At 41.5% G+C, this 27,872-nt stretch overlaps 1 protein-coding gene across 6 annotated transcripts in view; it reads left to right on the forward strand.

The window, feature by feature from the left end:
* Positions 1–27,872, forward strand: part of LOC126404226 (protein Dok-7-like) — a 60,094-nt gene that overhangs the window by 1,771 nt on the left and 30,451 nt on the right. For all 6 annotated transcript variants that reach the window (XM_050067298.1, XM_050067297.1, XM_050067301.1 and 3 more), the window contains exons 3-7: positions 41–271; positions 5,349–5,549; positions 12,440–12,559; positions 20,936–21,034; positions 21,704–22,509. In XM_050067298.1, coding sequence (XP_049923255.1) covers positions 41–271; positions 5,349–5,549; positions 12,440–12,559; positions 20,936–21,034; positions 21,704–22,509 — 1,457 coding nt within the window. The remainder of the gene's footprint in view (positions 1–40; positions 272–5,348; positions 5,550–12,439; positions 12,560–20,935; positions 21,035–21,703; positions 22,510–27,872) is intronic.

Below are 27,872 nucleotides of genomic sequence, written 5' to 3' on the forward strand. Positions count from 1 at the left end.
AGGCACAAGATGTTATTTTTCTACTCTGTGACTCCTCCAGACTGCCTCTTGCTGCTGGTTTTCAAAGACAAGTCCGACAAAGCGCAGGGAAACAAGGAGAGGGTCAGTGTGACCTTGGAGGAGATCTGCGGTCTGGAAGTGGGACAGTGGTATGAAGGTGTGGCTTTTACTCTGGCCATCCTCTGCCTAAACCAGGCTGCTATACTGGGCTTCGACAGCAAGGAGGCCCTGCTGGCGTGGGACGCCCGCCTACGATACAGCCTCGGAGAAGGTGAGGAGATCCGCCTGTGCTTTGGTTTTTATGTTTTGCTCTCCTGGTGTTTCCCTTCCAGTGCTCGCAACCTTTCGAGAAATCTGAATCGCTCTAAATTTTACAGAATAATACCACATTAGACCTCACTGTTGTGTAATCAAGGCAATTCTCAGCAAGGGGAGAGGTTCATCCATCATGCTGGCAGGTTTCAGTGTTTAAAAATTCTCTGCAGCCAAAGAGAGGTACCCTGCAACTTGCCAAATCTGTGCACAGAAACAAGAGTTTTAATCACAAGTAAGTATGTATGTACCTTTCTATATGAAGATGTCAACAAAAGGAAGAGTGTAAGACAAACAAACTGCCATCAACAGCAGTGATGATGCCAGCAAAACAAAGCTTATAGATGCAGTTTAAGGTATGGTTTGATTTTAAACCAAAGAACAAGCATTACAATCTTCTCAGATGGCCTTAGAGTGCTGTCCATAGACTGTAAAATAAGTAGATGTAGCCAGCATGACATCATCTAAGCATCATCATCTAGTTTGGCATTTTGTTGTTGCCATCTTGGGTTTTTTGGAGCCAGAAGTGACCATATTTGGACAACAGAGTGGAGCTGGAGAGGAGCAGGGGTTGATGTGACTAAGAACCTGAGGCAACAACACATGCCCCACTGTACCAGCAACACGTCTGCAGAAATAATGCACACTTTGAGGGGGTGAAAGATCTAAGAAAAAAATATGGACAAAGACTAAAACCAAGTCCACAGCTATTTAAATGTACACAGTGCCATAGATACGCCTTTAGCTACGCCTCTATCCTGATGAGAGGTTGCTGTGGTGGAGACTTTCAGTCACAAGGTAGCCACACCCTAAAGTATACCCTGCTTTATTGTCTATATTACTCTAAGTGGGACCATAATTTACAAAATGAACATCATGCTGTATTGAAGAAGACTTGAAACTAGCAATTGAGTCCATAAACTCATGAGGAAAATGTTTATTGAGGTAATAAATCAAATGAGAAGAAGAGCCATTTTCACATCGTCTTTTGCAGTCAGTGGCGTTGCCCCCTGCTGGCCATTAGAATGAATGCAGGTTAAATGTGCTTGCAATGGCTTCGTTTTAAAGACCCAGAGGCTACATCCACTCCTTTTATACGCGCCTTGCCATGAGGAGAAAAGGGGTCGGCAGTTCATGAATACATTCATAGTCCTATGAAAGCCTTACAGGTGATGAGCAGAATCACCTGAGGCAAGTGGAATGAAGGCAGGGCGCAGGGTGAATGTTGCAGCAGGATTTTGGAAAAGCTGCAGTTTCTTGACTGATAATTAATGTAAGCAAGGGAACAACACCATACAGATTCATGCGCTGATCAAAAGTAAATCCTAGCTTCCGTTATGACAGAAAAACACATCTGCAAGTGAGGAACAATTTTATGTTCGTGCTCATTTCGACTTGGTGGGATGCAGTTGATTGCTTGATGTGCTTTGGGTGTTTTTATTGAGGTTTCTGAATGGTTTTCCGAATTGCTGTCGGCCTTTTAGGCTTCTGTGATGAAAACAAAATGTAAAAACACATTCTCATTCATATCTAAGATATCAGAAGCTGTGAGGGATAAAAACAGTTGTAATAAAGAAGCAGGCTGGAGACGGTGACGTCAGTAGGAACTGTGGTGTTTTTACCAACTCTCTACTTCTGTTTGATTTGATAGTTGTGTGATCGACTAAAATTTACATTGCTGATTCGATACACATAAAAGGTTGCAGACATTTCTTGAAAAAACTATGACTGTGAGCCTGTTGATACTTGGTATTAACAGGTGTCTCGGGTGATCCAATCCAAAGTGGACAGGGCTAAATACAAGTCTAAACGGGTGTAGAGAGACGAAGGGCTGTCAGTACGCTGTGTTCGACCCTGCAATTACAATTTTACTCATTGGGTAGTGACTGAAAGAATGAGATCGTGGATACTAGCCACCAAAATGAGTTTCCTCCGTGGGGTGGCTGGGCTCAGCCTTAGAGATAGGGTAAGGAGCTTGGACATCTGGAGGAGCTTGGAGTAGAGCCGCTGCTCCTTCACTTCGAACGGGGTCAGTTGAGGTGGTTCTGGCATCTGATCAGGATGCCTCCTGGGCGCCTCCTGCTGGAGGTGTTCTAGGCACGTCCCACTGGTAGGAGGAACCAGGAACATGCTGGAGGGATTACATATCTATAGCGGATGAAAATGGATGCATGGCTGATGGATAGTACAGTCTATAAATGTACATATAGAACTTCAAGGCTTCTGCTTGTTTAAAACAACAACACATTTGGTCTTTGCAAGCAAATGATTCACATGTTTACTTGCCTATAGAGCAGGGAGGTGAGATCCGATCACATGTGGTCACTCGAGATGCATGTGGAGACGTGTTCTAATGCAGACAAACATAGACCTGTCCACTTGTGATTGGATCATCCAAGACGCATGTTAATACCTGGTATAAACAGGCTCTAAGTCATCCTACGGTCACATGCCTCTGCTCATCTCCCCTACCCAAAAAGGATCAGCATTCTTTGTGATGAGCACTTCTGATTGTCAGGGCAGGTAATTTTAAAACTTTCTAAAAGTTGATTACAGGTTACTGAGACTGAAGGCATGATGATGAGGATTATTGTGGTATTTATTTTTGTTCATACCTCCACGCTCATCATAGAATTAAAAGTTAAGTTATAACCAAGCATCAAGACGCAGCATGTATACAGGCAACTGTGTGGATCTATTGTATAGTTATGTAAGTGATAAACAAAGCAGGGGCTAATAATAGCGTTGGGCTGTTCAGCTGGTGGCTGGCGTCCAGCTGTATTTTAAAGCAGTCACTAATGACAGTGTTATTAAACCTGCCTGTGTGGTAGAGGACATGGTGCTAAAGACAAATTGCATTGCAGTTGTCCCTTCGAATCTGGCGTGAGTGCGTGTGAAAACGTCTGCTCGCTTGCATGGATGCACCTGTGTCTGTGTGTTCTGAGAGAGCTAGTTAAAAGTGCGTTGTCCTTGAATGTGTGTGTGTGTGTGTGTGTGTGTGTGTGTGTGTGTGGAGTTCATCCAACCAGCAGAAATGTCACCTGCCAGGCTGTGAGCTGAGGAGGGCCACTGTGTACAGAGCTATTGTTGCCGTGTGTGACACCATATGAATCTTTCTTAACCTGAGTGATGACACGACGCAGCTTGGCGACATTTCGTCGTCATCGGCTCCATCAGTCTCACCTGCTGAAGTAAGAGTCTTTGGTGTAGTGCTGCTGGGAAACTCCACACATGCGTTCAATGATGTTCTACAAACTCACAGGCAGAAACACAAATGGAGTCCTCATATTTAGTTCTAATTTTACATCCAGTTTTCCTCATTGGTTTCTTATTAGCAACAGTACACAGGCTCAATTACACGGATGTTTGTGACAGGCTTTGATGGATTGCATTGGGCTTTAGATCTGAGCCTGCTGTGATGTCATTCTCTTTGTGCAGCTGTTTCTCCTTTTTATTGTTGAATGAAATCAAATCTGTGCTGAAGTAATCATTTTGTGAGGACGCTGTGTTTTCTATCCCCTGTGAAGCCTAACTGCAGCTAGTTTGAGTGCGGGCTCTTTTCCACTTCATGTCAATGGATTCTGACCAAAATCCAGGCAGCTTGTTTCCTGTTTGGATCTTGATTGTGAAAGTGTGCAGCTCCTCGGTGAAGTGCAGCCCTGCAGTGAACCCTCAAGCTCATAAAGCATGTCTTAATCTCTAATCAGAAGGTCGGCGGTTCGACCCCTGGTCCCTGCAGTGTACAAGTCTAAGTGTCCTTGGGCAAGACACTGGCCGTGTTATTGGTATGTGAGTCTGCATGAATGATTTTCTGATGAACAGGAGGAACCTTGAATGGTAGCCTCGGTCGCCAGTGTATGAATGTGTGTGTGAATGATGCCTGCAGTGTAAAGCTCTTTGAGTGGTTGCTAAGATTAGAGAAATGCTTTATAAATGTAGTCCATTTGAATATGAAGCTATCACCATTGGCTAGCCTAGCTTAGCATAAAGACTGGAAACAAGGGGAAACCTCTAGCCTGGCTTCGTCCAAAGGTAACAGAGCCTGCCTACCAGCACCTCTGAAGTTCTCTTATTTATACTTTTTTGTGTTTTTATTGGGGCAGTTTGTCCATTGCAACCCTGAGTGAAAAAGCTTATTTACCGCTGTATGTATGAGTGTATACATTTGTATTATCTTAAATCTAAGGATATATGTCATGTATTTGAGATGGGCTTTTCAAGCCAAAATAGTATTCCATATTCACTGGGAACTATTTGACCAGTCTTTGAAGATGAACACTTGGAATGGGACTTTCTGTCTTGTTTTGCACATTCACTTCAACTCGCTGTAAACAACAGATTCAAGCTTCACCACATAAGCCGTGTGGTTGCATCTGCCAGTCATCTGGCTTCTCATTTCCACCACAGTACAACCACATTTATTTTCATCCATTCATTTATTATCCATAACCACTTATCCTGTTAGGGGTTGCAGGGGGCTGGAGCCTTTCCCAGCTGACATTTGGTGAGAGGCAGGGTGCACACTGGACAGGTCACCAGACTATCACAGGGCTGACACATTCACGTGCACATTCACACCTACGGCCAATTTCGAGTCACAATTTAACTTACCCTGCGTGTCTTTGGATGAGACCTATGACCTATCCCTAGTATATATGAGTATGCATATTATACATGTCCTTATTTGTCCATGTGTTTATTGTGTGTGACTATATGTTGATTATGTGAAACATGTAATGTGCAGGCTGTCAAGACAAGTATCTATCAAAGCTAATTTCTCTTACAATTTGTATTCTACATTGACAGTTGCTTTGACATGATTTAAACTGTATTTTTCATTCCTGCAAACCTCAACGCCTCATTACAGTGAATGTTGTTACATCATAAAAATGTGCTTTCGATACTTCCTAGGCAGACTTTACTGGTCCAGTAGAGTATTGGAGAGCCACATCCAGAAAGATGCAAGTCTCTCTCCTGAAGTTTCAAGACTTAAGTTTCTATTGTTGGCTCTTCTACTAATTTCTCTGTTTGCTTAGTTCACAGATTCAGTGTTGGAGTCTTACCAGGGACCAAGTTGGAGAGTGGACCTGCAACTCTTCATTTGTGTAACAACCTACTGGCTCTGGCCCGGGACGTCCCTCCTGTTATTATCGGCCACTGGAACCTTCCCGACCTGCGCAGATATGGGCCTGTACCCAATGGATTTGTGTTCGAGGGAGGAACAAGATGTGGTTACTGTAAGTTTATTACTCCTTGTGTTGCTGCTGTTATGCTACAGATGTGTTTAGTTTAGGTGAATTGGCCTTTTAGCTATTCTGTGGCTCCATAAACTGGTATTTTATGTTTGGCAGATGGTTCCTCAGGACATCAAGATAATTAGTTATTGGGCTGAAACAGCACTCTTGTGTTTTGGAAGAATGAGGGATACTAAAGGAACTATAAAAACAGTTCTAAGGTTAATTCAATACCACAAATAACAGTGAGTGGTTGACAAAATGGGGGGATTAAAAAACAGAACATTACAGCAATATGAAGACAGAAATCAAAGCAAAGTAAACATAATAGAAAAAGAGCACCAAAAAACATGTCTGACTCACTCTGTCTTCATCATTTCATGACATTAATGTCTCTTGAGCAAAATTTGGTCGCATCATTAGAGGCTAATAGCTCATTAAATAAGTATCTAGCTGTGTTTTTCTTTTGTCTTTTAACCAGCAGACTGAATAATCCCCGGCTGTGACTTGAGATGATTCATGTGAAGCTTTCATTCAACAGTTTCTGTGAAAAAGAGGCTCCTTCTCAGTACAATAATGTCACGAGCAACTTAGAGTTAAATAAGGGAAAATGCTGTTGTGTAATTTTTGTCTGGGTCTGTTTTTCACTCTTTCACTTAGTTCCAGTTGAGGGAATCTTAATGCTACAGCGTACAATTATGTTTTTGTTTTTTACCTCCATAGCCTTATGAGATGTGTTCAGGTACCCCTGGTGGATTTGCGGTTGCACATGTGAACCCGTACATCTACTCATAGGAACCAGGAAAAATATGTATTTTGGATCTTTTTTGGTGAACTGTCCCTTTTTAAAGCAGTCCATTTTGGCTTCTCTGCTTGCTAACTAGTTTTCATGCACTCTTAATCCTAGCACAGGGTGAAGAAAGCCAATTGTTGTGTCACCGCACGTTGCCTGTGTCTCAACCAAAAAGTTGCACATGAACACACCGCAAAGACTCAAAGCCGACAGCCAACCACTACGTATGTTCTGCACCTTAGTGAGAGGAAATAACTGCACACCAGCAGGCGGAAGTCTGAATTTCTCATTCAAGAAGGGAAACCAAAAGACCATCATGATGCTTGTTAGCCAGCTAGCACGTTAACAACACAATGCAGTGTTGACAGACCATAGCTTATTTACCGCGCACCAGTGAAAAATAACACAAACAATCATGAAACGTTTCTGCTAAAGAGCTCACTGACTAAAGAAAAATAATCTTACCTTATGTAACATAAGGTTGGTTTCACTCCCTCAAGACTTAAGCTGTTTGTTTACGTTCCTCACTTCCGTTTAGCTTCTTGTGCACTGAGCTGGACTGCCAATTAGAGTGATTGCATTCACAAATAGGCTCCGCTGTCACTGATGCCGATTCAGCACGCTAAATCAACTATAAAAAGCAGACGTTCACCGCCTTTACATCAGACTCAGGTCATTGGGAAACTGAAGTGTGTCTGTGCAGGTGACCTATCATATCTGGCAGTTTGTTGGGTATTATGGCATTAATTGGAGTTTGACAGATTTACCGGTTTGGCCGATTGATCTGGGCGAATAGGACATTTTATAAACTACTGTTATCAGCTGAGCTTGGCTCTGATAGTGGCTGATGGCTGTGGAGCCTCCAACAGTCCCTCAGGGATGTACAACACCTACCCAAGCTTAAGATTGGAGGTGTTAAATGGATCAAGACGGAGCTGATCAGTGTGTACGGCGTCAGAGAACCAGGTCCTTTCTGCTGTGTGACTCTGTCTAGTGTATTGTTCTTCATTTTAACATGTGTTTACATACATGTTTTGGCTGGATTGCAGCAGTAGGTCCAGAGTTAAAGCAAAAGTGAGTCTGTGACTGAGTCAATGTTGCCACTTCCTGTGCCAGTTAATCAGCTATCAGCTTTCTCCTGTTCCAAACTACTGTTATTATATTGATTTTTAAAAATCCAATATCTGGTGACCTCTATTAGATATAATTCAGAGTCTCACATTTGTAATCCTATTATCCTATTTCATGGATATTTTTTTCAAATCATTTTTTAAATCATTATTTCTGTTCTGTTCTTTTTTTTGTCAAATTTGCTGAGTTGCACCACAGTCTTCCCAGTTAGCTCCTGGTAGCTGTAGAAGTAGGTGTATCATGGTAGGGAATCTCTTTTAGACACAAGGTGCCTCAGATTTTGTAGCAACACTTCTTGGCATGCAGAAACTTGACTGTCCTGGCTGTAAACCCACTCAACACCAACTGAGCCCGGCCTCATTGCCCAGTAATTAGTGCCCAGCCTCACTGACACTCCTGTGGCTGACTGGGACCAAATCACTGGTTTTATAACCGTGTGGAAACACTAGCAGCAGATTCATGCTGTGTTACAGAGAGATGTTTAACAATCGCATATGGATGCAGTGTTGATGTCTAATATGAAACAGTGGGCTGTTATTGGTAATTTGATTCACCTAAATGAGTAATGGCCAGCACATGATGGCAGTAAAATATTTTTCACTTGTTCTCATTAGAGTTTCCTCCTCTCTGACTCCAGTGGATGGTGCATTAGAAAACCAGCTGCTTCATGACAACAAGAAACCTGCTGGGGGGAAATCATTCAGGCTGTGCAGGATCACTCCTGCTGTGCCCAAAATTCAACATCATGCGTCACTCCCGAGAGGTTGTTTTTGAGAAACAAGAGTTACCCCTCAGCTCAGTTATAACAGTCCTGGCTGTGCGTGTCCCTGTGATAAGGGAAACCGTGGTTTGCATCTTGGAACAGACGTGAAACCATTAAAGCAGAGACGAGTGTGTGTCAACACCTGGAGGGGACAGAGACAGACACGAGGGGAACGCCAGAGACATCAGAGCGTTACAGACATGCGATGACCCCCCTGGAAACATGATTCTTGAGTATGCGATGTGTGATTTATTTAGCTCCATTAAAGCTTCAGCAGTGGATATTAGATAATATGATGGTGGTCAGACATCACATACACTGTCATGTACAGAAAAAGGGCAAAATGTGTGTGAAGGTGCATCGAAATGTGAGTGTTGAAGGGCGTGCGTTCCTGTGACATGTAATCTCTCAGCAGAGGGAGAAGTGGTGTAACAGTGTTGGACATCTCACCTCTGGTTGACGCAGCTGTAGAACAGTGAGCAGCATTTGTTCGACCTTTTGTCCACAACCTTCATGATGGTTTATCCTCAGTGTTATGAGTTTCTCAGGAGGAAATGTGAGCCAAAGTGTGATGTTGAGGAGAGGTGTTTATGGGCTCTTTTGAGCATTCACTGTTTGTGCTGTACTCTGTGTATGAAACACTTATGACACATGATTTAAGGGCTTAAACGAGTCAGATGGACAATGATTGATGGAAAATTGCACCAACACATTCAGATCTAATGAATGATGTAATGAAGCACCTGGAGCTAGAGAAAATTCTCTCTAAATTCTCCCTGGAAAAAATAAGGAGAAATTCTACAAAATCTGGCAGCGTTTAATAGACTACTTCAATTATATGAAATCTTCTGACCAGGGTTAATGATTCCCCCGCCTTTTCTTTTTTTTTTGTTTTTGTTAAGATTTACTTTATAGATTTTATTTGAATCCCCCTCCTTTTTCCTTTTTTTAAATTTTTTAAATTTGACATATTCTACATTTTAATTTTAAGTTTTGTATATTATTGTAAAATAATAAATAGAGTTTGTGCCTAAACCTAACCAGACCTTCACCACAGTGTTGTTGAGAAATGCTAAGTTTCAAAGTATCTGCAATAAAATGATGTATGAATGTCCGTGGTTTGCAGAAACTTACAGTGCAAACTTTTCTCAGGCAGTTTTGGTTGGATATTTCTCTTTGTAGCTGGTGGAGCCCAAAAATAGAGCTAAAAGGAGGCTTATTATTGGCTGTGAATCAGTGTTGTCAGTGTTGTTTCCTGGTTGTTGTTCTGCTTTAGAGACACAGTAATTGCTTAGGAGCTATTTCTTTTTATTTTGCGGGGGAACTAAACTAGACTTTGTTAAAATGTGTATTTATAAAGTTGCTAATTTCACTATTAATGAAGAAATTCGTGTGTTGGAGAAGGTGTATATTGGTACCACTGAGGGAAGCTGGCACTGGTTTCATAAATTTATGAGTTTGTGTCACTTGTAGAAAGAAATAGTCTGGTTTATCCAAAAACAAACTATCCATTTAAAGTTTTCCTGCTTGGATGATTTTGCTGCTGCAAAAATAGAAAGGCCAGCCTTTGCTCTGGTGAAGACTCGAGCTAATTTACACTTCCCACTTACCCAACACGATTTAGTAAGTTCTGTTGCTTTGTAATGACGCTGTGTTCTATCACATTTCAGAGGAGAGACCAGAAGGGTCGACTTGAGTTGTTTTTGCTCCTACACAGAATCTTTGTTGTAAACTAAATGCGCTCTGCCACCTGTCCTTTTGTTTTGCCTTGTAGTTTTTTTTGTACTGTTGCTTTTGGCTGTGCACCTGATGTTCAGTCACCTGCTCTTACAGGCATGACACAAGTAGATGTGGATCCTCACAGAAAAAAACTACAATGTGAGGAGATTAAATTCAGCCTCAGAGTCAAACTAAATGGTTCCTGTTCCACTGGAGAGCATAAGATGAGATTTAAAGAATTACTTAAACTAATTCGATCCATATCATCCACATCAGCAGGCAATACATCTCCAATTTCAACTGGTGCAGACATTTGTGCAGACTTTACTGCAGACCTTTGACCCTGCTCACTACTAGGGGAGTGTCGGGAATGTGATTGGGGCCTGCTTTGATTTGGGTGGTCTCAGGGACAAGGCGACACAACAACCCTTTAATGGTGACACCTTGTAATGGACAGCCTCTTGTATTGTCAGAGGGAGGTCAAAGACCTCTGGAGAGCATGAACTCTAACCTTTGCATTCTTACATCACCTGTGATGACATCCTGGATTGATGTGAAAGACTCTGAGAAATAAAGAGGAATTTTTTTTCATTATCTAATATAAAAGTCATAACAGCAGCCGCGACAAGGGCTGAGAATCAGACCTCAATACTTTCTTGAAACCCAGTGTGTATTTGGCACAGATTTTTCAAAAACTATTAAGTTAGCACTGGTCAGCTTTTTTCCACTTACTCTGTGATCATGTAGTTCCTTTAAATTTTAGACTAGCCTATATTTTATTTAGGTAAAGTTCCCAGTTGACTTCTTATTTTAAGTAAAAGCATGCTTATATTCATCCAAGAAAGGTACCATTAAAAAGTATTTTGGTATTAGTGTAGAAAAAAAACAATGGTCAGTCAGTCCACCACCGTGGTCCAGACTGAACTATCTATTAAATGGATTGCTGCAAACTTTTCCACTGATATTTATGGAGCCCAGATGATTAATTCGTAACGATCCTCTGACTAATACCACCATGAAGTACACACTTGTGGTTTTAAGTGAAATTTCCCTTCAACTGTTTGCCAAAGTTATTATTTGTCCAATACTTTGGTTTGTACCCTCATACCTGTAACACCAATGTCATTCCCATCAGTCACAACTGCACTTTGTGTATAGTGCTAACTTGCAAATATTAGCTTGCTAACATGCTAAACTAAGATGGGGAACATGGCTAACTTCAGTGTGTAGCTAACATTAGCTGTGCAGCTGTGTCTCGTGTACAAGACTCCCTACAAACTCAGTATTTCACCAGGGGGCAGTGCCTTACCTCCTGTGTCCAACATCACTTTTTGGATAAGCTAGCTAGTTGTTCATTAACCTAATCTTTGCCTTAACCCCGAGATCAACCCTATAGACCTCACATCTACAGTAACTGCTTCTTTCCATTCACATCCCCTACAAAAACCGCAGAGCAACACCGGCACACAGTCCCATTCTTACGCATAACTCTCTCTCTGGTGCTGTTGTAGCTGACCGGCACACCGGGAACCGGCAGGGGGTTCTTCCAGTGCCGGTGTTTTAATTTGCAAATGTCAGAGTGATTTAATTGCGTGCCCTTCCGTTTGTTTAGCTAACCACAGTATTTGTTTATTGTCTTTCATATCATAGACCCACAAATATTTATCCATATCTCATAATTATCAGGTCTGCTTAACCCTCCCTGTGTCCAAGGCTATTAATTTATTTTAAAAGGTCTAGGCTATTTAATTTTTCACTGTCATCATGCTATTATTGATAGAAGCAGGGGATTTTAATACAACGTAATAACCACTGTGCGTGAATGCATAAATGGGTCAGACCTGCACAGCACTGGATTTGAAATGAACTGTAATTAACCGGAGGTTCTGTGCTTTGATTACCCGCTGTGAAACAACATGACGCTCATCCATTTATAATATGTATTCATTCTTCTGAGGTCATTTTCGTGAAAGTAACACAAAAGTAGTGCCAAAAAGTACTTTTTGTGATCAGTGTTTTATGAAGATACAGTTTGATTCTAGCTCATTGTACTGCTGACACGGCTGCAACTGCGACTAGACTTCCCTGCAAATGTTCACATGACTTTTACCTAATCTGCTGATAAATTCTCCACTTGACCATCAAAATATGTGCAGCTAAGTAGTGCTAAAATATATTGACTGTTTCCATGTATACAGGTATGACAGTATTGTATGATAGTTAACTGCAAAGGCTTGGCTTTTAGGAAATTGTAATGGATATTTTCACTTATCAGACATTTACAGACCAAAGAAGTCCTCGATAATGAGATGACTTGTTAGTTGCAGCCCCAGCAGGTGTCAATCATGTTGGTGTATGTTAGTGCAATGACACTTGGCAAATCTTTTCACATATTTCTACATCATTTCCTCCTGTATAGCAAAACTGTACTTATCACGGCATATTTGGCCTGCTGCTGCCAACACTAATAAAGTTTGCTCTCTACAGGGGCCGGTGTCTTTCTGCTCGCGTCTGCTGAGAGCGAGCAGATCAGCTTTCTATTCGACTGCATCGTCAGAGGCATCTCCCCCACCAGAGGCCCTTTTGGACTGCGGCCAGTTTTGCCAGGTCAGTACCAGAGGTGTTTAAAGCTACTCGGCTGGAAGGGACTAGAAAAAACCAACTGTGTGTGTGAGAGACCTACAGAGACGGGGAAAGTTTAGCTGTAAAGACTATTATTTAAAGAAATAAGGTGGATCTCCGTGTGGTGCTTATTTGGATAATGAATAGCCTGGCTGTTGCCAAGGAGTATGAGCAGTCAACACTTGCCATTTAAATTGAAGCAAACCGTGCATGGCTCCCCTCCCGTGCCTCCAGGGATTAGCACGGCCGTTAGGTGTGCTGCCTTCCTGGAACCGGACCATTTTTGGCAGAATGAGTCAGAGGATTCCTCCGTGGATGGATGTGCTTTGATGTGACTATACTATGACTGACAGCTGTTTTTTATGTAATTGGGTAATCCTCTGAAGCAATTTATAATTTTAGTCAAACAGCCTAACCCCTGACTTAAGTGTACTGTGGTGAATGTAAAGCTAAGGGTCACCTTATACATCAGTCAGAGGATGACTACTGTACTAACTGTGTTTACGGAAAGCAAATTCAATTGTAGTCTATGTATAGTTGAGGGTGTAGTGCTACTGGTGGGAGAGCTGGAGGATGGGCCCAGTTCCAAATAGCCATTAGGGTTTTTCTAAACTCTTACTACAGGGTTGTCTGGCAAGAATTCAGTGTGTCAAAGATGCCAAGCACACTTGGTAAATGATAGACTTAATATGAAGACACCATGATCTCCATTCTGTATTATTTGAAAACCTAAGTATGGTAGGTTTTCCAAAGAGTTAATAGGGTGTAATATTATAAGTCTTCCTGTGTAACACTGAGGTTTGTCTGTGAACCCTGACCTCTATCACGTCCACCCTCAGCTCCTCTGCTCTCCTGTTCTTCTGCCACCCATTGTGAGAACTCAAAAGTTTCTGCTTAGTTTCTTAGCTGAAAAGTTTTTTGTTTTGTAAGATAACGTCAGCATTGTTTGTTTAATTTCAGCGCTGAAAGTGGAAAACAAAATGAATCCCCAATAGTTTTGATATTTAATTAATCATTTGTCATTTCTCAAGCAAGAATGGCAAACTTTTTCTCTCTCCAGCTTCTGTCCTGTGAGGATTTGCTTCTTTTCTTTGGCCTCTGTGATAAGAAAGTGAATGGCTTTCGGGTTCGGACTGTTGCTCAGACTAACCACTGTGAAAACAAACAGTGTGGGCTCTGAGAAAATTGTGTCGGGCATTTTTCACAGTTTCCTGACTAATTAAATAGTCAAAACAAATTAATAAGCAAGAAATATTTATCAGCATACATTGTTCCTCTCAACTTTAAGCTGCCGTAGTCGGGGCGTTGGTGGCTTAGTGGTTAGAGCAGGCGCCCCAAGTACAGAGGCTCCGTCCTTGCTGCAGCGGCTTGGGTTTGACTTCGGCTTGCGGCCCTTTGCTGCATGTCACTCCCTCTGTCTCTCCCCCCTCACTCACTAAGCTTGTCATATCCATTAGGCAGAAAAGCCAGAAAAGATAATCTAAAAAAAACAAACAAACAGAAAAAGAAAATCTGCCATAATCAATATTTTTATACTGACAGTGGGTCAAACGGCAATGTGAAAAGGATCAAACGTAGTGATCCTCGATTCTGTGGAGAGTTTTGACGTCTTTCAGCTCATTGGTTTCGATTTTGAGCCTGCAACCTCGATGTTTAGACTCACCGTCAGCTCAGGCTGTGGATTGGCAAGAATTTGGCAATGCAGTTCCTTTCACTATTTAATTTATTGCAATTTTTAAAAAATGTTATTTTAGGAATACTATCATAGTATAAAACATAGCTGCAATGATGAGTCAGCTAATTGATTAGTTGATCAACACAAATTAAAGTGGCAGCTATTTTGATACTCAGGTTATCGTTGTAGTAATTTTTTCAGCCAAAAAGCCAAACATTTGTTGGTTTCATGCATCTTAAATGTGAGAATTTGATGCTTTTCTTTGACATACATGAAGTGTACATCCCTACTCTCATTAGCTTTGTTTTTGGCCGCAAATTTTAGCAAAAAAGCTGTCGCTGTACGCTACTGGTTCACCACCAAATGACAAATGGAAAATGATAGAGGTTAATTGGTGATCCTAGTGGAGCATTTAGGAGCTGAAGTGCCAGATGTTTCCTTTAGGAGTTGGTGGAGACCAAAAACAGAGCTAAAAGGAGAGGGAATACTGAACTTACATTTGTCAGGTGGCCAAATGAATGATTATGTTGCTCCGAATCTGTTGGATGTGTATATTTTCTAAGGCGATAAACTGTATTTACAGCTTGTTTCTGTTGCCCCCATGTGGCCAAAGAAAACATAGTTATTGCAGGTTTGCATTTAAAATGAACTTGAAACTGTAACTTGGCACATGGAGAAAATAATGCAGACACAATGTAATAATCTACAGACATATTGTGTACTTTGGTATCTTTAAACTCTGATTTTCAAATTATCCCTGTTACTGTCCACCATATAAAATAGTAGAAATGGTCTTCGATACAAAGAATCATACAAGAAAACGCTCTCATCCCTGCTCCTTTTCTATGTGATTGCTCTTCTTTCTGTTATTTCATTAACACATTTGGATGCTTCATCTAATATAACTAAAGCTGTTAAACATTATCTGCTTTCCTCCTGTCCACTTCAACACCCTCGATTTTCCACACTAGCAGTTTAAATAAAAAAATGTCTCACCCAGTGCACAACTTAACAGGAAATGTGGAGCGGGCAGCTGTGGGGTCTCGCAGATATTCTGGTTTTCACACATCTCGGCACCCAATCACAGGTTGAGCTCATACTCCTATTATTGTGGTGCGTAGTAGAATAAATAGCAGGGAGGATGTTGGTGGGAGAGCGTGGGGTCAAAGTCACAGTTCACACAAGCAGAGCAGCCAAAGCCTCCTAATCACTCCGGGTATGTATGTAACCTCATCCACAGGATTCCACTGCTGCCTCCCCCCCTTCATTTCATACTCGGTCACCCACCGCTCCGCTCTCCCCTCCCGTCTCTCATTTTATACTCGATCTTATTCCTCTCTGCAGCCCTTAATTGTGTGTCTCATTCTCACTTGCGGTTCACCTCTCAGTCCTTGTGTGTGTGTCTCTGTCCTGCACAGCTCCTGACTAAATCTCTCTGCTTCTGTTTTAATTAATTGTTGTTATGTTCCCAGGCTCACTTATTTGTATGTCACTGGTGCGTGCTGTACTGTTTCCACCTCTCACCGCTTTTAACTCTCCCGCTCTGTTTAGTCTCCAGGACACAAACTTTACTCCCATGAGGGGGGGGATATTAAACTTAAATTACGAGAAAGTTCAACTAGGAAAATTGCCATTGTAATCAAACACCTCAGGGGATGTAAATATAGGGAATGAAGATTACAAAGGCTGCTTCGAGATACAGTGGAAAATGTGTATGGTTAGGACTGTTTCCAATCTGTATGTTAATATAAGATAACCAGCTGACGGCTGTAACTTCATATTTATGCAGATTTAACATGTCAAACTATACTTTAAAATTGCAATTTATACATTTATAAATTAAGATTTTATGATTTTTAAATTGTATGTAGTTGGAGCACAGTAAAAGCTGTTAGTTTGATTCCTTATCTTGTTTCTATAGATGTGAGATAAATGTGGTCTTTGCCAGCTACAGTAGCCAGAAAATCCTTATTTGGTCAAAGGGTAGGAGGCGTTAGTGGAGCTTAGCTGGGATGAGCAAGCCATAAAAACGACAGCGTGTGATAGGCTGCGACACCTGTCAGTCAAGCAGATATTACCCCACTTCTTCCTGATCTCGTTGGCTTTGCTCCATTTGGTCAGGCTGGTGTGCTGCTTGTTACATAGCGTCAATGGCAGGGAGACAGGTGTCATACAAGGCTGCATGGATGATGCTGGATCTTTGTCAGCTGATAATCAAACAGCAGCAGGCAGCACTCTGGTAAACTTTGGCTTTATTTTGTCTCTGTGTCGGCGATAGCTGTGGCCGGAGGTGTTATGTTTTCAGGTTGTCCAGCCATCCATCCCATTGTGGTGAGAGCAATATCTCAAGAACACCTTAAGGGAATTTCTTCAAATTTGGCACAACGTTCACTTGGCCTTAATGATTACCTGATTATGTTTGGGTGGTTAAAGGTCAATGTCACTGTGACCTTCCACCCATCTCATCCTCGTGAACACAATATCACAAGAACACCTTGAGGGAACTTACTCAAATTTGACACAAACTTTTAAGGACCTCAGGATGAACTGATGAGATTTTAATAATAAAAGTCACTGTGACCTCACCTCAGTCTCATTTTTATGAATGCGATATCTCAAACGCCTTAAGGGAGTTCGTTAAAATTTGGCACAGCGTACATTTTGAGTCAGGGATGAACCAATTAGATTTGGTGGTTGAAGTTTAAGGTTACTGTGACTCATCTGTTGCATTCTTGTGAATGCGATATCTCAAAAACACCTCAAGGGAATTTTGTCAAATTTGGCACAAAAGTTAACTTTAATTAACAATTAACTGATTAGATTTTGGTGGATAAAGGTCAAGGTCACTGTGAACTTGCACCCATCTCATTTTTGTGAACACAGTGATGTCATACAATGTGAACTGATGAGGTCACTGTGACCTCGCCTCAGTCTCATTTGCATGAATTCGATATCTTAAACACCTTGAGGGAATTCCTTCAAATTTGGCACAAATGTCCACTTTGAGTCAAGGATGATTATTTAGTGGTCAAAGTTTCGGGTCACTGTGACCCATGTGTCTCATTCTTGTGAATGCCATTTCTGAAGAACACCTTAAGGGAATTTCTTCAAATTTGGCACAAACTACCATTTGACCTTAACAATGAACTGATTAGAATTTGGTGGCCAAGGTCATGGTCACTATGACCTTGTGTCCGTCTCATTTTCATGAATGCTACACGTGCAGAAGGTGTTGAGGGAGTTTTCTCAAATTTGGCACAAATTTTCACCTATACTCAAGAATGAACTGATTGGAATTTGATGGTGGAAGGTCAAAGGTCAAGATCACTACACACATGTTTTTGGCCAGAACTCAATAATTTATACGCTAATTATGACAAAATTTCACTCAAATGTCCAACTGGATGAAATGATAGTCTTGACATATTATGTCCAGAAGGTCAAAGGTCAGCTTCACTGTCACATCATCATGTTCTGCACTTTTCTGGCCGTTACTCAACATGATAACTCAGGAACAGAAGGGGAGACGTTTGGTGATTGTATAGATCTTCTGTGCTGCCGGGGGGAGGGTGTGTGTGATGTTTTCACAGACCTGAATATAAACTGTAACTGCACCTTGACTGGTTGGTGGAGGTATATAACAGCAAGGCGGTAGTAGTTTTTCACGGCTTTTAAGTGTTGGCAGCTCTTTTTTATATTTGGCTGCAGCCATGACAAACAATGTGATATCAGATATCAATTTGTATTGTTTATGATGCTGCTGGTACACTTTGTACACTTCAGTTTACATGGCACACAGAGCCTTTTGTTCTCGACACCCACAAGACACTAGAACTGCCATTGTTAAAAAAACATTCTCACATTTTTTCATGTTAAAATGAAAGTGTTTTTTTTTTTCCCATGACAATAACATCTGGTTATAATGAGAAAAAAAAATAATGAGAATGTCCTGGCTAGATTTTACAAGTACCATTTGTGACCATTACAGATATGAAACATTTATTTGAAATCTTAGTTTAAAACATTAAATTCTTAGTTTGAATCTTACCAGATCTGATATTGAGTTCAGCTCTAAACTAGACTGCCATTTGTAGGTTTTCTCAGGTGAAATAAATTTCCTGAAAATGTGAAGTCCTGTCTCTTTGGATTGGTGAGATTTATTGTTGGACATATGTTTTCCAGCAGGGAAAAACTAAATGTATAATAAATGGGCCTTATGCTGGAGGCAATATATGAACAACTTTTCTCTTATGTTTGTTACAACCCATTGATTTTTGTGATTCACTGTTACACTGTTCTTACATTCGCACTTTCTTACATTCGCTCTTTGTTAAGAGGAAATTTTAGGTTGAGAGCGCCCTTGTTTTCACAGTCCATAAATTGTCCAGCATGCGGTTTTAAATTTGAGGAACATTTAAATATAATCTTAATTTGATTATATGACATGCATGCACTTTTTAAGAGTAATTACAATGATTGTATCATTAAGTTTGTGGGCTAAAAAAATGCTACTATACTTGGTCCATTGATCCTATTTACTGCAATTTCAGTTGCTGTGTGTCCCTCTGCTGACCAGAGGTGGAATGCACTTAAGTACATTTACTCAAGTACTGTACCTAAGTACAAATTTGAGGTACTTTACTTGAGTATTTTAATTTCATGCCACTTTCTACCTCTACTCCACTTCACTTCAGAGGAAAATATTACACTTTTTACTCCACTGCAATTATCTGATAACTTTAGTTACTTGACAAATTTAGATTTTTACGCACAAACCATATGAAAATATACAGATACTGAAACAATTAGTCGATTAATTAGAAAATTAATTGGCAACTACTGTATTTTGAAAAACATTTTATTGTTCCAGCTACTCAAATATGAGGACTCGTTGCTTTTCCTTTTAATTATTTTGATTTATTAAATTGATTTAATATTTCTGCATTGACTACTTTTACTTGTAATACTTCATTACATTTAGCTGATTGCACTTACATACTTTTACTTAAGTAACATTTTTCAATGCAGGACTTTCTATTAATAGAGTAGAGTATTTTTACAGTGTGACATTAGCACTTTTACTTTAGTAAAGGATCTGAATATTTCCTCCACCCCTGCTGCTGACACAGCATTTACAGCATCACTAATATTTTGTCATTGCTGGGTTCTTGATTTTCCTGTAACTTCAGTACTGTCACTCACTCACATTTAATTTAAGTTTATTTAACAGTACATCAGTTTCACTTAAGCACAAGTTCTTCCTCTTCTTACAGCCTTTTTTTGGTGGCATCTATCCAGTTCTTGGGCATACAACACCCGCCTTTATATGGTGTTTAACAGGCGTTGCCTATGCTAATAGGTTACTTATCATCAACTTGGAAGCATCATTCAGCACACCTGGGTAGAGCAGATAAGGATGATTAGGAACATTTGGTGTATTTGGAGTTGACTTCTCTTGTTTTTTCTCTCAACAAAACGGTAGAGGTGGGTGTGGTTAGTGGTCAGATGCAGGGGGGAGGTGTGGGGTTAATGAAAGTAGTACCAGGTGAGTTGATTGACACAGCTGCTGCTGGTTTGCTCTGATTACATCTCTCCCTTTCTCATGCTGTAGTGTGCTGGGTGAGGCAGAGGGACACTGCCTGAGTTTTTGGTTTAAGACTGAGCCAGAGGAGCCAGGCAGCCATAGGCACATGTTGTTGACTGATTTTGTTGTTGTTGTTGTGTGCTGGGAAGCAGAAAATAAAAGTATTGCATTTAGACGGAGTGCTGAATCTGTGCGTCTGTGCTGGGGAGTTCACAGGGGTAGCAAGACGGCTACAAAAACATTTAAGAGAAAATATAAGAGAAATGTAAGAGAATGTGGCTGCATTAGGCTCATTAAAGTTCCAGCTGGGAATATGTGCTTCTTGAAGTTTTATGTGCATCTGGGTCAACAAACTTGGTGTCTTCCAGGGAGAGAAAGGGTTTCAAAAGGAAAGAAATGAGATTCATGTAAACAACATGTAACTGCATGAGACGAGTGCCAGTGGCAAGACTCACCTAAGAGTAATAGTCTGTTGTGTACTGTAAGTTAATACTCCACATGTAGGATGTGATCTCAACCATTTGCTGCTGCAGGCTCGGAAAAAACATCGATCCAGTGTTAGAGTTGACCTTGGCGCTCCAAGGTACATAAGATCCTTGAACAGCACCAACAATCTTTAGCCACAAGCAGCAGAGTGCGTACCAACAGAGCCACGTGGCAGCGCTATTAATAAACCCCGTAGTGTTGCACAAATACTGCAAGGTGTTCCCCTGTGTGACCCTCTCCTGTGCACGTCCTGTACACAACACTCCTGCCAAAGTGCCTGTTAGTTATTCTTTTCACCAACATCTTGTGGCTGACATTTTATTTTCCCGATGCCACAGCTTTCATGAGCGAGACCCTTGTGGTTTAAAGTGTCCCTTGTTCCTCTGGAGTTGTTGTTGGATGTGTTTTCACAGCTGTGCCTGTGTCACTGCAGAGCAAAATCCTCAGCTGCGTCACATTTGATCCCAAGTCTCAGTGACAGCAGTACGGCTCACCAAACTTAGCGTGTCGTCATTAATTAGTGTGATGACAGCAATGTAAGTTTATATATGTATATACATGTATATGAATTGAACCTTTTGTGGGTGATGTCATTCTGTAATGCTTTCTCTCACAGACCCCAGTGCCAGCCAGACGAGTTCGGAGGAGAGGTTGAACCACGAGGCCCAGGAGCTGGAGAAACGACTGAGCATGCTGTCTCACAGGAGCAGCACAGGTACAGCATCTTACTGTTAAAGTCCACACACACCAAACCAACATCAACTGTTGCGTCACCCATGTCTTGGCCAAAAACTTGCAGTCAAATACTCAACAAAGACTACAACCAACGGCCATCTCTGACGCCAATTTTACATGCTGAATAGGCCAAGAAAATAAAGCAGACAAGGGCCGACTAGTGCCACCGGTGCAGGACACACCGCAAATACTAGGGAGACAGAAGCTCACCGACCGCCTGACATTGGCTGACGGCTGACTGACAGCTCGGTGTGTCAGGGCCGTAAGGCTGTACTCAGATTCAAAGCAGATAAGAAGGTGAAACTGCAGCTAAAAGTTTGCCCATTTTACAAATCTTCCTGCTCTGAATGTGCATCCTTTGTTCCATAATCATCCCAAAGCACCCATAATCACTTTAACTGCAGCAATTCCTCTCCTCCAACAGAGAGTACTTTGGCTTTTAATAATGCTGCACTTAGATTCAAATTAAGTTTACAGATGAGACGCTACTCACACGGGTGATTTATTATTCCAATTATGTGGTAAAAAACCACGGAGTAAAAACAGCCATGAAGATGCTGCAATACTTTAATGCTCTTTATTGATGAAAGCAGTTTTTGTTTAAGCAGTTGATTAAATTCAGTTTTATCAATGTTGTCTTTCCTTGCAGTCTCGTCCTCGTACTGTCTGTCTGCTGGGGGCGATGATCGTAGCATATCTGGTTCCTCCGACACATCGGACACCAGCCAATCAGACTGCAGCATTGGCAGCCGGATGGCCATTTGGACCGAGCCGGCCTCCAGCCCCTCTGAAAACCTCAGCCATGTGGGAGCTAAAGCGGCACTACAGAGCATCGAGAAGCTTTCCGTCAACCAGGGAGGAGGGAACCGACCTGCTGCCAAGCCCCCACGGCAGCTCCAGGAGATCGGCCGTCAGAGCTCCTCTGACAGCGGCATCGCCACCGGCAGCCATTCCTCTTACTCTGGAAGTTTCTCCTCGTACACAGGCAGCCTGGATATCGCCCCCGGGGAGGACTTTGGGTCTGTTTTCAGCTTGCCTCCCCACTTGGCTCAAGACCTGAGCCCTTGTAGTTGCACCACTGTCCCTGGACATGAATACCAAGTACCAACATCACTTAGGTATCTCTATGACAGCCCCAGGAGTGTGTTACAGGAGGGAGGTGGGGGCGCCAAAGACAATGAATCCTCCACGCCAACTAAGGACACTCCTGCTTCTTCAGGCCTCACAACAGACTCTGCAAAGGGGGATAAAAGCAGCACCATGACCTCTGAGGGTCCCTCAGAAACTAGTGAAAGAGCATCAGTGAGTGAACACTTACAAGGCTCCTCAGAGGAGAGTAAGAAAACAAAAGTGGCACCCTCGAGTGAACACCCAGACTCCTGTCACATCTGCAGCCCTCTCACATCTGTCCCCAAAACCATTGTGACCATCTGCTCAGTCTGCGGTGGATTTAAGGTAAGTAGGAAATATCTTTCTGTCACTTATGCTCATTTTTTATATATATATTTTGTCTTGTTACCCTTCTGCCAGAAGCACACTTGGGTTAAGCTTGTGTATAAGTGTAGTATTATTAAGTCTATTCTCACCGGCCATCTGTCTACCTAAAAAAAAAATAGCATCCACTGTTTAAATGGTCTCCTGAACGTGCTCTGTTGTATAACTCTTTGTCATACAGTAGCAGCTTGTGCAGGCCAGCGTTATCACTGTATCATCTGTTCTGTAGCTCGCTGTCAATATGACCTTTGCGGTACCGTGCAGGCTGACGGTGAAGCCGCTCTGCGTTTTGTGTCCAAACAACCAACAGTCCTGTGGACCATCTGTCTTAACGAGCTCGCATTTCAACAGCCATTTGAGGCCGACACTGTCATCATACCAGCAGATGTAGACCTTGTTAGTGACTTGCAGCTTTTCTCCTTTCCTACCTCTGCCTCCTATTTATTGTTTAATGTGATGCTGCTGAGCTAAGGGAGGGTAGTACATGTAAACTGGAAACTGAAGGTCGTTCTCACTGCTAAGATAAGATACCCAAGATAAAAGAAAGCTTCTCAATATGAAGTATGAGGTCCAGTGGTTTTGTAGGATGGTGATTGTGTTTTTCTGTTTCATGTTTGTTTTAGGGCTGCAGCCATTGATTACTTTCATTATTGATCAATCTGGGGCTTATTATCTTAATCATTTGGTCCATGAAGTGTCAGAAACTACCTAAAAATGCCCATCACACTAGCCAGAGCCAAAGTTTACATCTTCAAATCACTTGTTTTGTCCAGCCAACAATCCAAAACCCAAAGAGATCCAGTTTAATATCATAGACGTCTAAGAAAATAAGCAAATATTTAGTTTGACATGTCGCTTAAGGATTACTTTAATCTCGCTATCAAAACGGTGGACAATTCATTCTCTCTCAATGAGCTATTCCATTGAAGTTGTAATAACTTTTTGTCATATTTATAGCTGAAACTGTTATTACATCCACACGGCAGTAAATGAGACGGATAAACTAGCAAAAATATTCTTCTTCTGCCACCTCGATTTGCTTCTCATGGCATAACCCCATGTGAACGAAAACAACCAATCAAGGTCAAAGAGTCCCTAACACAGCTGTCAATCATGTCAGTCACAGCTCGTAAACTGTGGTCAAACTGCCAGACTGGGCAAATACGAATCAAGATCTGTCACTGTGTTGCCTATTTCTCTCCTCAGATGTTTTCAGAAACCTATTTTAGTGTACTGTCAATGGACTGCACTTGTATATAGCGCTTTTCTAGTCTTCTGACCACTCAAGTACGTCACATTCACCAATTCACACACACATTCACACACTGATGGCATTTTCATCAGGAGCAATTAGGGGTTCAGTATCCTGCCCAAGGATACTTCGACATGCAGACTAGAGGAGCTGGAGATCGAACTGTCGATCTTCCGATTAGTGGACGACCTGGTCTACCTCTGAGCCACAGCCCACAGCTACTGTTTAGCTGTGTGATGAAAAAGCTGGTCCAGCTGGTGGCTGTGCTTGACTCAACTGTTTCCAACATGGCAGCTGGGTCACAAACGTTCTCATTTTACAGCTAAACAGTGCACTAAAATATGTTCCCGAGAACATTTAAGGGCGAGAAATAGGCAATGAAGTGACCACATCAGCGCTGCCTAGTTCGGAAGTTTGACCAGAGTTCGTAAACAGTGATTGACATGATTGACAGTGGCGCGAGAGACTCCTAGGCCCTGATTGGTTGTTTTCTGTGAGCTGCGTTAGATTCTAGTGAATGCCATTAGAAGCAAAGGGAGGAGGAAAGTTTATCTGTCTCATGTACCACTATGTGAATATAGTGACAGCAGATATCACAGTTACTTTAATCAAAGTTACCAACTGAAGCTTTGACTCTGTAATTGTTTGAGCTTTACTTTGTTTTTTCATCATTGTTAGTCTTGATAAGATGCAGTAAGTGAAGGAAGAGATGTCGGATTTTAGGATGAATCAGTTTTTGCCCATTGATATCGAGATGGATCCTTCTTGGCTGTGATAGAAAGTCTTACATCATTTATAGCAGTTTCATCCTCATTATTTCTTCTTCATGTCTGTGCTGATTCTCATTATCAAATACCTTCTTGCACTCTTCAAGGCTGACTTTGAGCTATAATTTCAGTTTATTTGGAGATCGTATCATTTAAACATCCAGGTGCAAACTCAGTAAAAGCTGTTTTGTCCTGGTCTGTCAGCTGTGAGTCACGTTTGTTGAATACTCTAAACAAATAGCTCCACCTGCTGGTAGTGCATTTAGTTAAGAGAGCAAATTGCATTATATTACCTGAACAGAATGTTCCCTTTCTCTCGGTTTCTCGTCAGTCAGTCCTCAGCGAACTAAATTAAACATGAGAGTTATTGGCTTGGAGCTGATGGATCAGACACGAGCAGTGTGGGAGGGCATTTATCACCTCAGCCTGAGCAACACATTCCACCCCTGTAGTGTTTACTGGCTCACGGTTTAAAGGGACACTTCAGGAGAAAACTGCACACCATACAAATACATGTAATTTCACATTTTGGAGTGTATATTTATGAAAGCATTAATTTATTTTTATCATAATAATTGTACCATATTGTGAGCAGATTTTAAAGGGTTCTGTCTGGCTGGTTTAATAAGAGGGGGGAGTATGGGTAGTACATTTACAAGAAAAGTCAGGTGTGGAAAATGTTGTGTGTGATGTAGTCATCCGTCAGCCAAGGACACATTCACAGCATTCACAGCCTTGACTCCTCTCAACTATGGAACATAACATTTATTGACGTTACAGAAGCTAAACAGTCCACTGTGGTGATATTGTACATTTTTGTTATTGTCAACAAATCCCATGAAAAGATAATGAATTGCTCCCACTAGCAAGTATCGCCTGTATAGCCAGAGTGTTATAGATTGGCTTGGTAGCTCACTGGGTAAACTGTGTACTACTGCAGAGTCTTTACCGCAGCAGCTCAGATTTGAGTCTGACCCGGGCTCTTCCCTGTCTATCTCACTATCAGGAATTAAAAACAAGGATGCATTATTTCCTCCTGTTTGGGAAATGTTTGCTCAAGGTGCCCAGCTCTTAAAAGAAAATGATGTAGACTTTTTTCTAAAAGTCAAAGTATATATTTGTGATGCATTTTTCCAAGTGTTACATCCTCAGTAGGAACCGATTTCCTTCTGGCTGAAAACTATAGACAGGCTGCGTAAGTATTGAGAGACGGATAAATTCACTGTTGGTTTTCGTCTTTCCATGGGATTGTTTAGCCTGGGAACCAGACGGATCTGCAAGCTCATGTTTTATGTGCTCTGGCAGATGCATCTGGTCCCCGAACCATTCAGACAGATTTTGAGCCCACTGGGCCTGGGTTGGGCCAATCACAACCATTTATCTAAGATGAGGCATGTTTGAGACAATGACGTCTTGGAGGCCATGCTTTACACAAACTATGTGTTGCACCTTTGTGCTGGGGACGCTAAGGCTGGGATAAATTTAGCTTAGTAAAGAGTAATCTCTACAAACAGATATTTGTATATGTATCGAGTCTGTGGGCAATGAGACAAGATTTTGGTATTGGAAGTGTTCTGGTTTCTGTTTGTAGTCTGAATGATCGACTGATCATGTTGTCACTAGTTGCATGTTCTGTGTACAAATCAGAATCATATATAACATGTTTTGTTTGATACAGTGTAGGTGGTTTTGGTGCACTTTTTACTCAGCTCAAAACCTTGGCTTTTTAAAAAAAATTTGTTTGTGTCTCTTTGCCAGCCATAGCTGTGGCTGAATGCATTATGTTCTCGGGTTTTCCATCTGTCTATCTGTCTGTCTGTCAATCCGTCTGTCCCATCCTTGTGAACAAGACATCTCAAGAACACAGTGAGGGAATTTCTTCTGACCTTGTCTGTCTCATTTTTGTGAATGTGATAGCTCAAGAACACCTTCAGGGAATTTCTTTAAATCTTACACAAATGTCTACTTTGGATGAAGAATAAACTGATCAGAATTTTGTGGTCAGAGGTCAAGGTCAGTGTGACCTCATTGGCCATAGCTCAAGAATTCATACGCTAATTACGACAAAACTTCACACAAATGTCGGATAAAATAGGATAAAATAATGTAGTGATGACATTTTTGTATCCAAAAGGTCAAAGGTCAACTTCACTGTGACATCATAATGGTCTGCATAAATCACTTTTCTGGTCATTATTCAGTGTCATATCTCAGGAACAGAAGGGGAGACATTTGGTCAGATATTTAATTGCTGACAGTCATCTTTGATGTCCACCTTGAAACTGTGCTGATTGTAAAGATCTTCTGTGCTGTTGGAGGGACAGTGGGCGTGGGTGTTTTCACAGACATAGATGTAAACTGTAAGAGAAACTTGACTGGTGTGCGGAGGCATATAACTGTGGGGTGGTAATTCTAGTTTTTTTATTTGTTCTCATTCATTTGCAGGTATCTAATTATAGACATTAGCCAAATTGACTGGTGCACAGAAGTGGATGTCTTGACCTGAATATCTGCCAGCTACACCAACTCTCCCGAAATATTGGTTGTTGCCCCCAGAGGCTGTAATTATCATCAGATAGATAGCCGAAGGGTTCCGAGACTTGGTAAAGGAGTGAGGTTGAGGCATTTTCGAATAACAACCAAATTGGCTGCAGCTGATGTTGAACTTTCTATCAAAGTAATTAGTCTTTTTACATTTTTACATTGCTTAGCACAACATCACGTTATGTTGTTATAGCTGGTCGTAAATCTATCCAATTGGGGTCAGGGGCATTTTGATCTACGGCTGTTGCTAGCGTCCCTCAAAAATAAAAATACAGCCTTATTATTTTCGGTGTACAAGCAAGACGTGTCAGCACTCATGGACGTGCTGCCCTGCGGGCACTTTACGCCACTTTCTTATTTCCAGCCTCGCCGGCCCTGGAATCAAATGCATTTTCCCCCACTTGCTCTCTGCTTGTACATACCTGCTCCTGTAGCAGCTCGACTACTCTCCTCACCATGGATGCAAAGATAACTCTGTGTCTCATGTGTGGCAAAGAATGAATGAGGAGAGAAATGTTGTTTAGGACGAGAAATATCCTGAGCTAAACGACCCACATTCCTGTCATTATAAAGACCATGGCTAAAAAGATACTGCCTGGCGAGTCAAAGCTCTGGAGATCGGCTCTTCAGGTGAGAAATCATTTTAGATGAGTAGATGTCCACACATGATTTTAAACTTATGCAGAGGCGGAAGAGGTACAGATCTTTCAGTAAAAGTAGTAATAACTTTGCTTGGTCATTTGACGCACTGTGGCACAGCA

The sequence above is a fragment of the Epinephelus moara genome, chromosome 17, assembly GCF_006386435.1.
Source record: "Epinephelus moara isolate mb chromosome 17, YSFRI_EMoa_1.0, whole genome shotgun sequence".
Lineage (NCBI taxonomy): Eukaryota > Metazoa > Chordata > Actinopteri > Perciformes > Serranidae > Epinephelus > Epinephelus moara.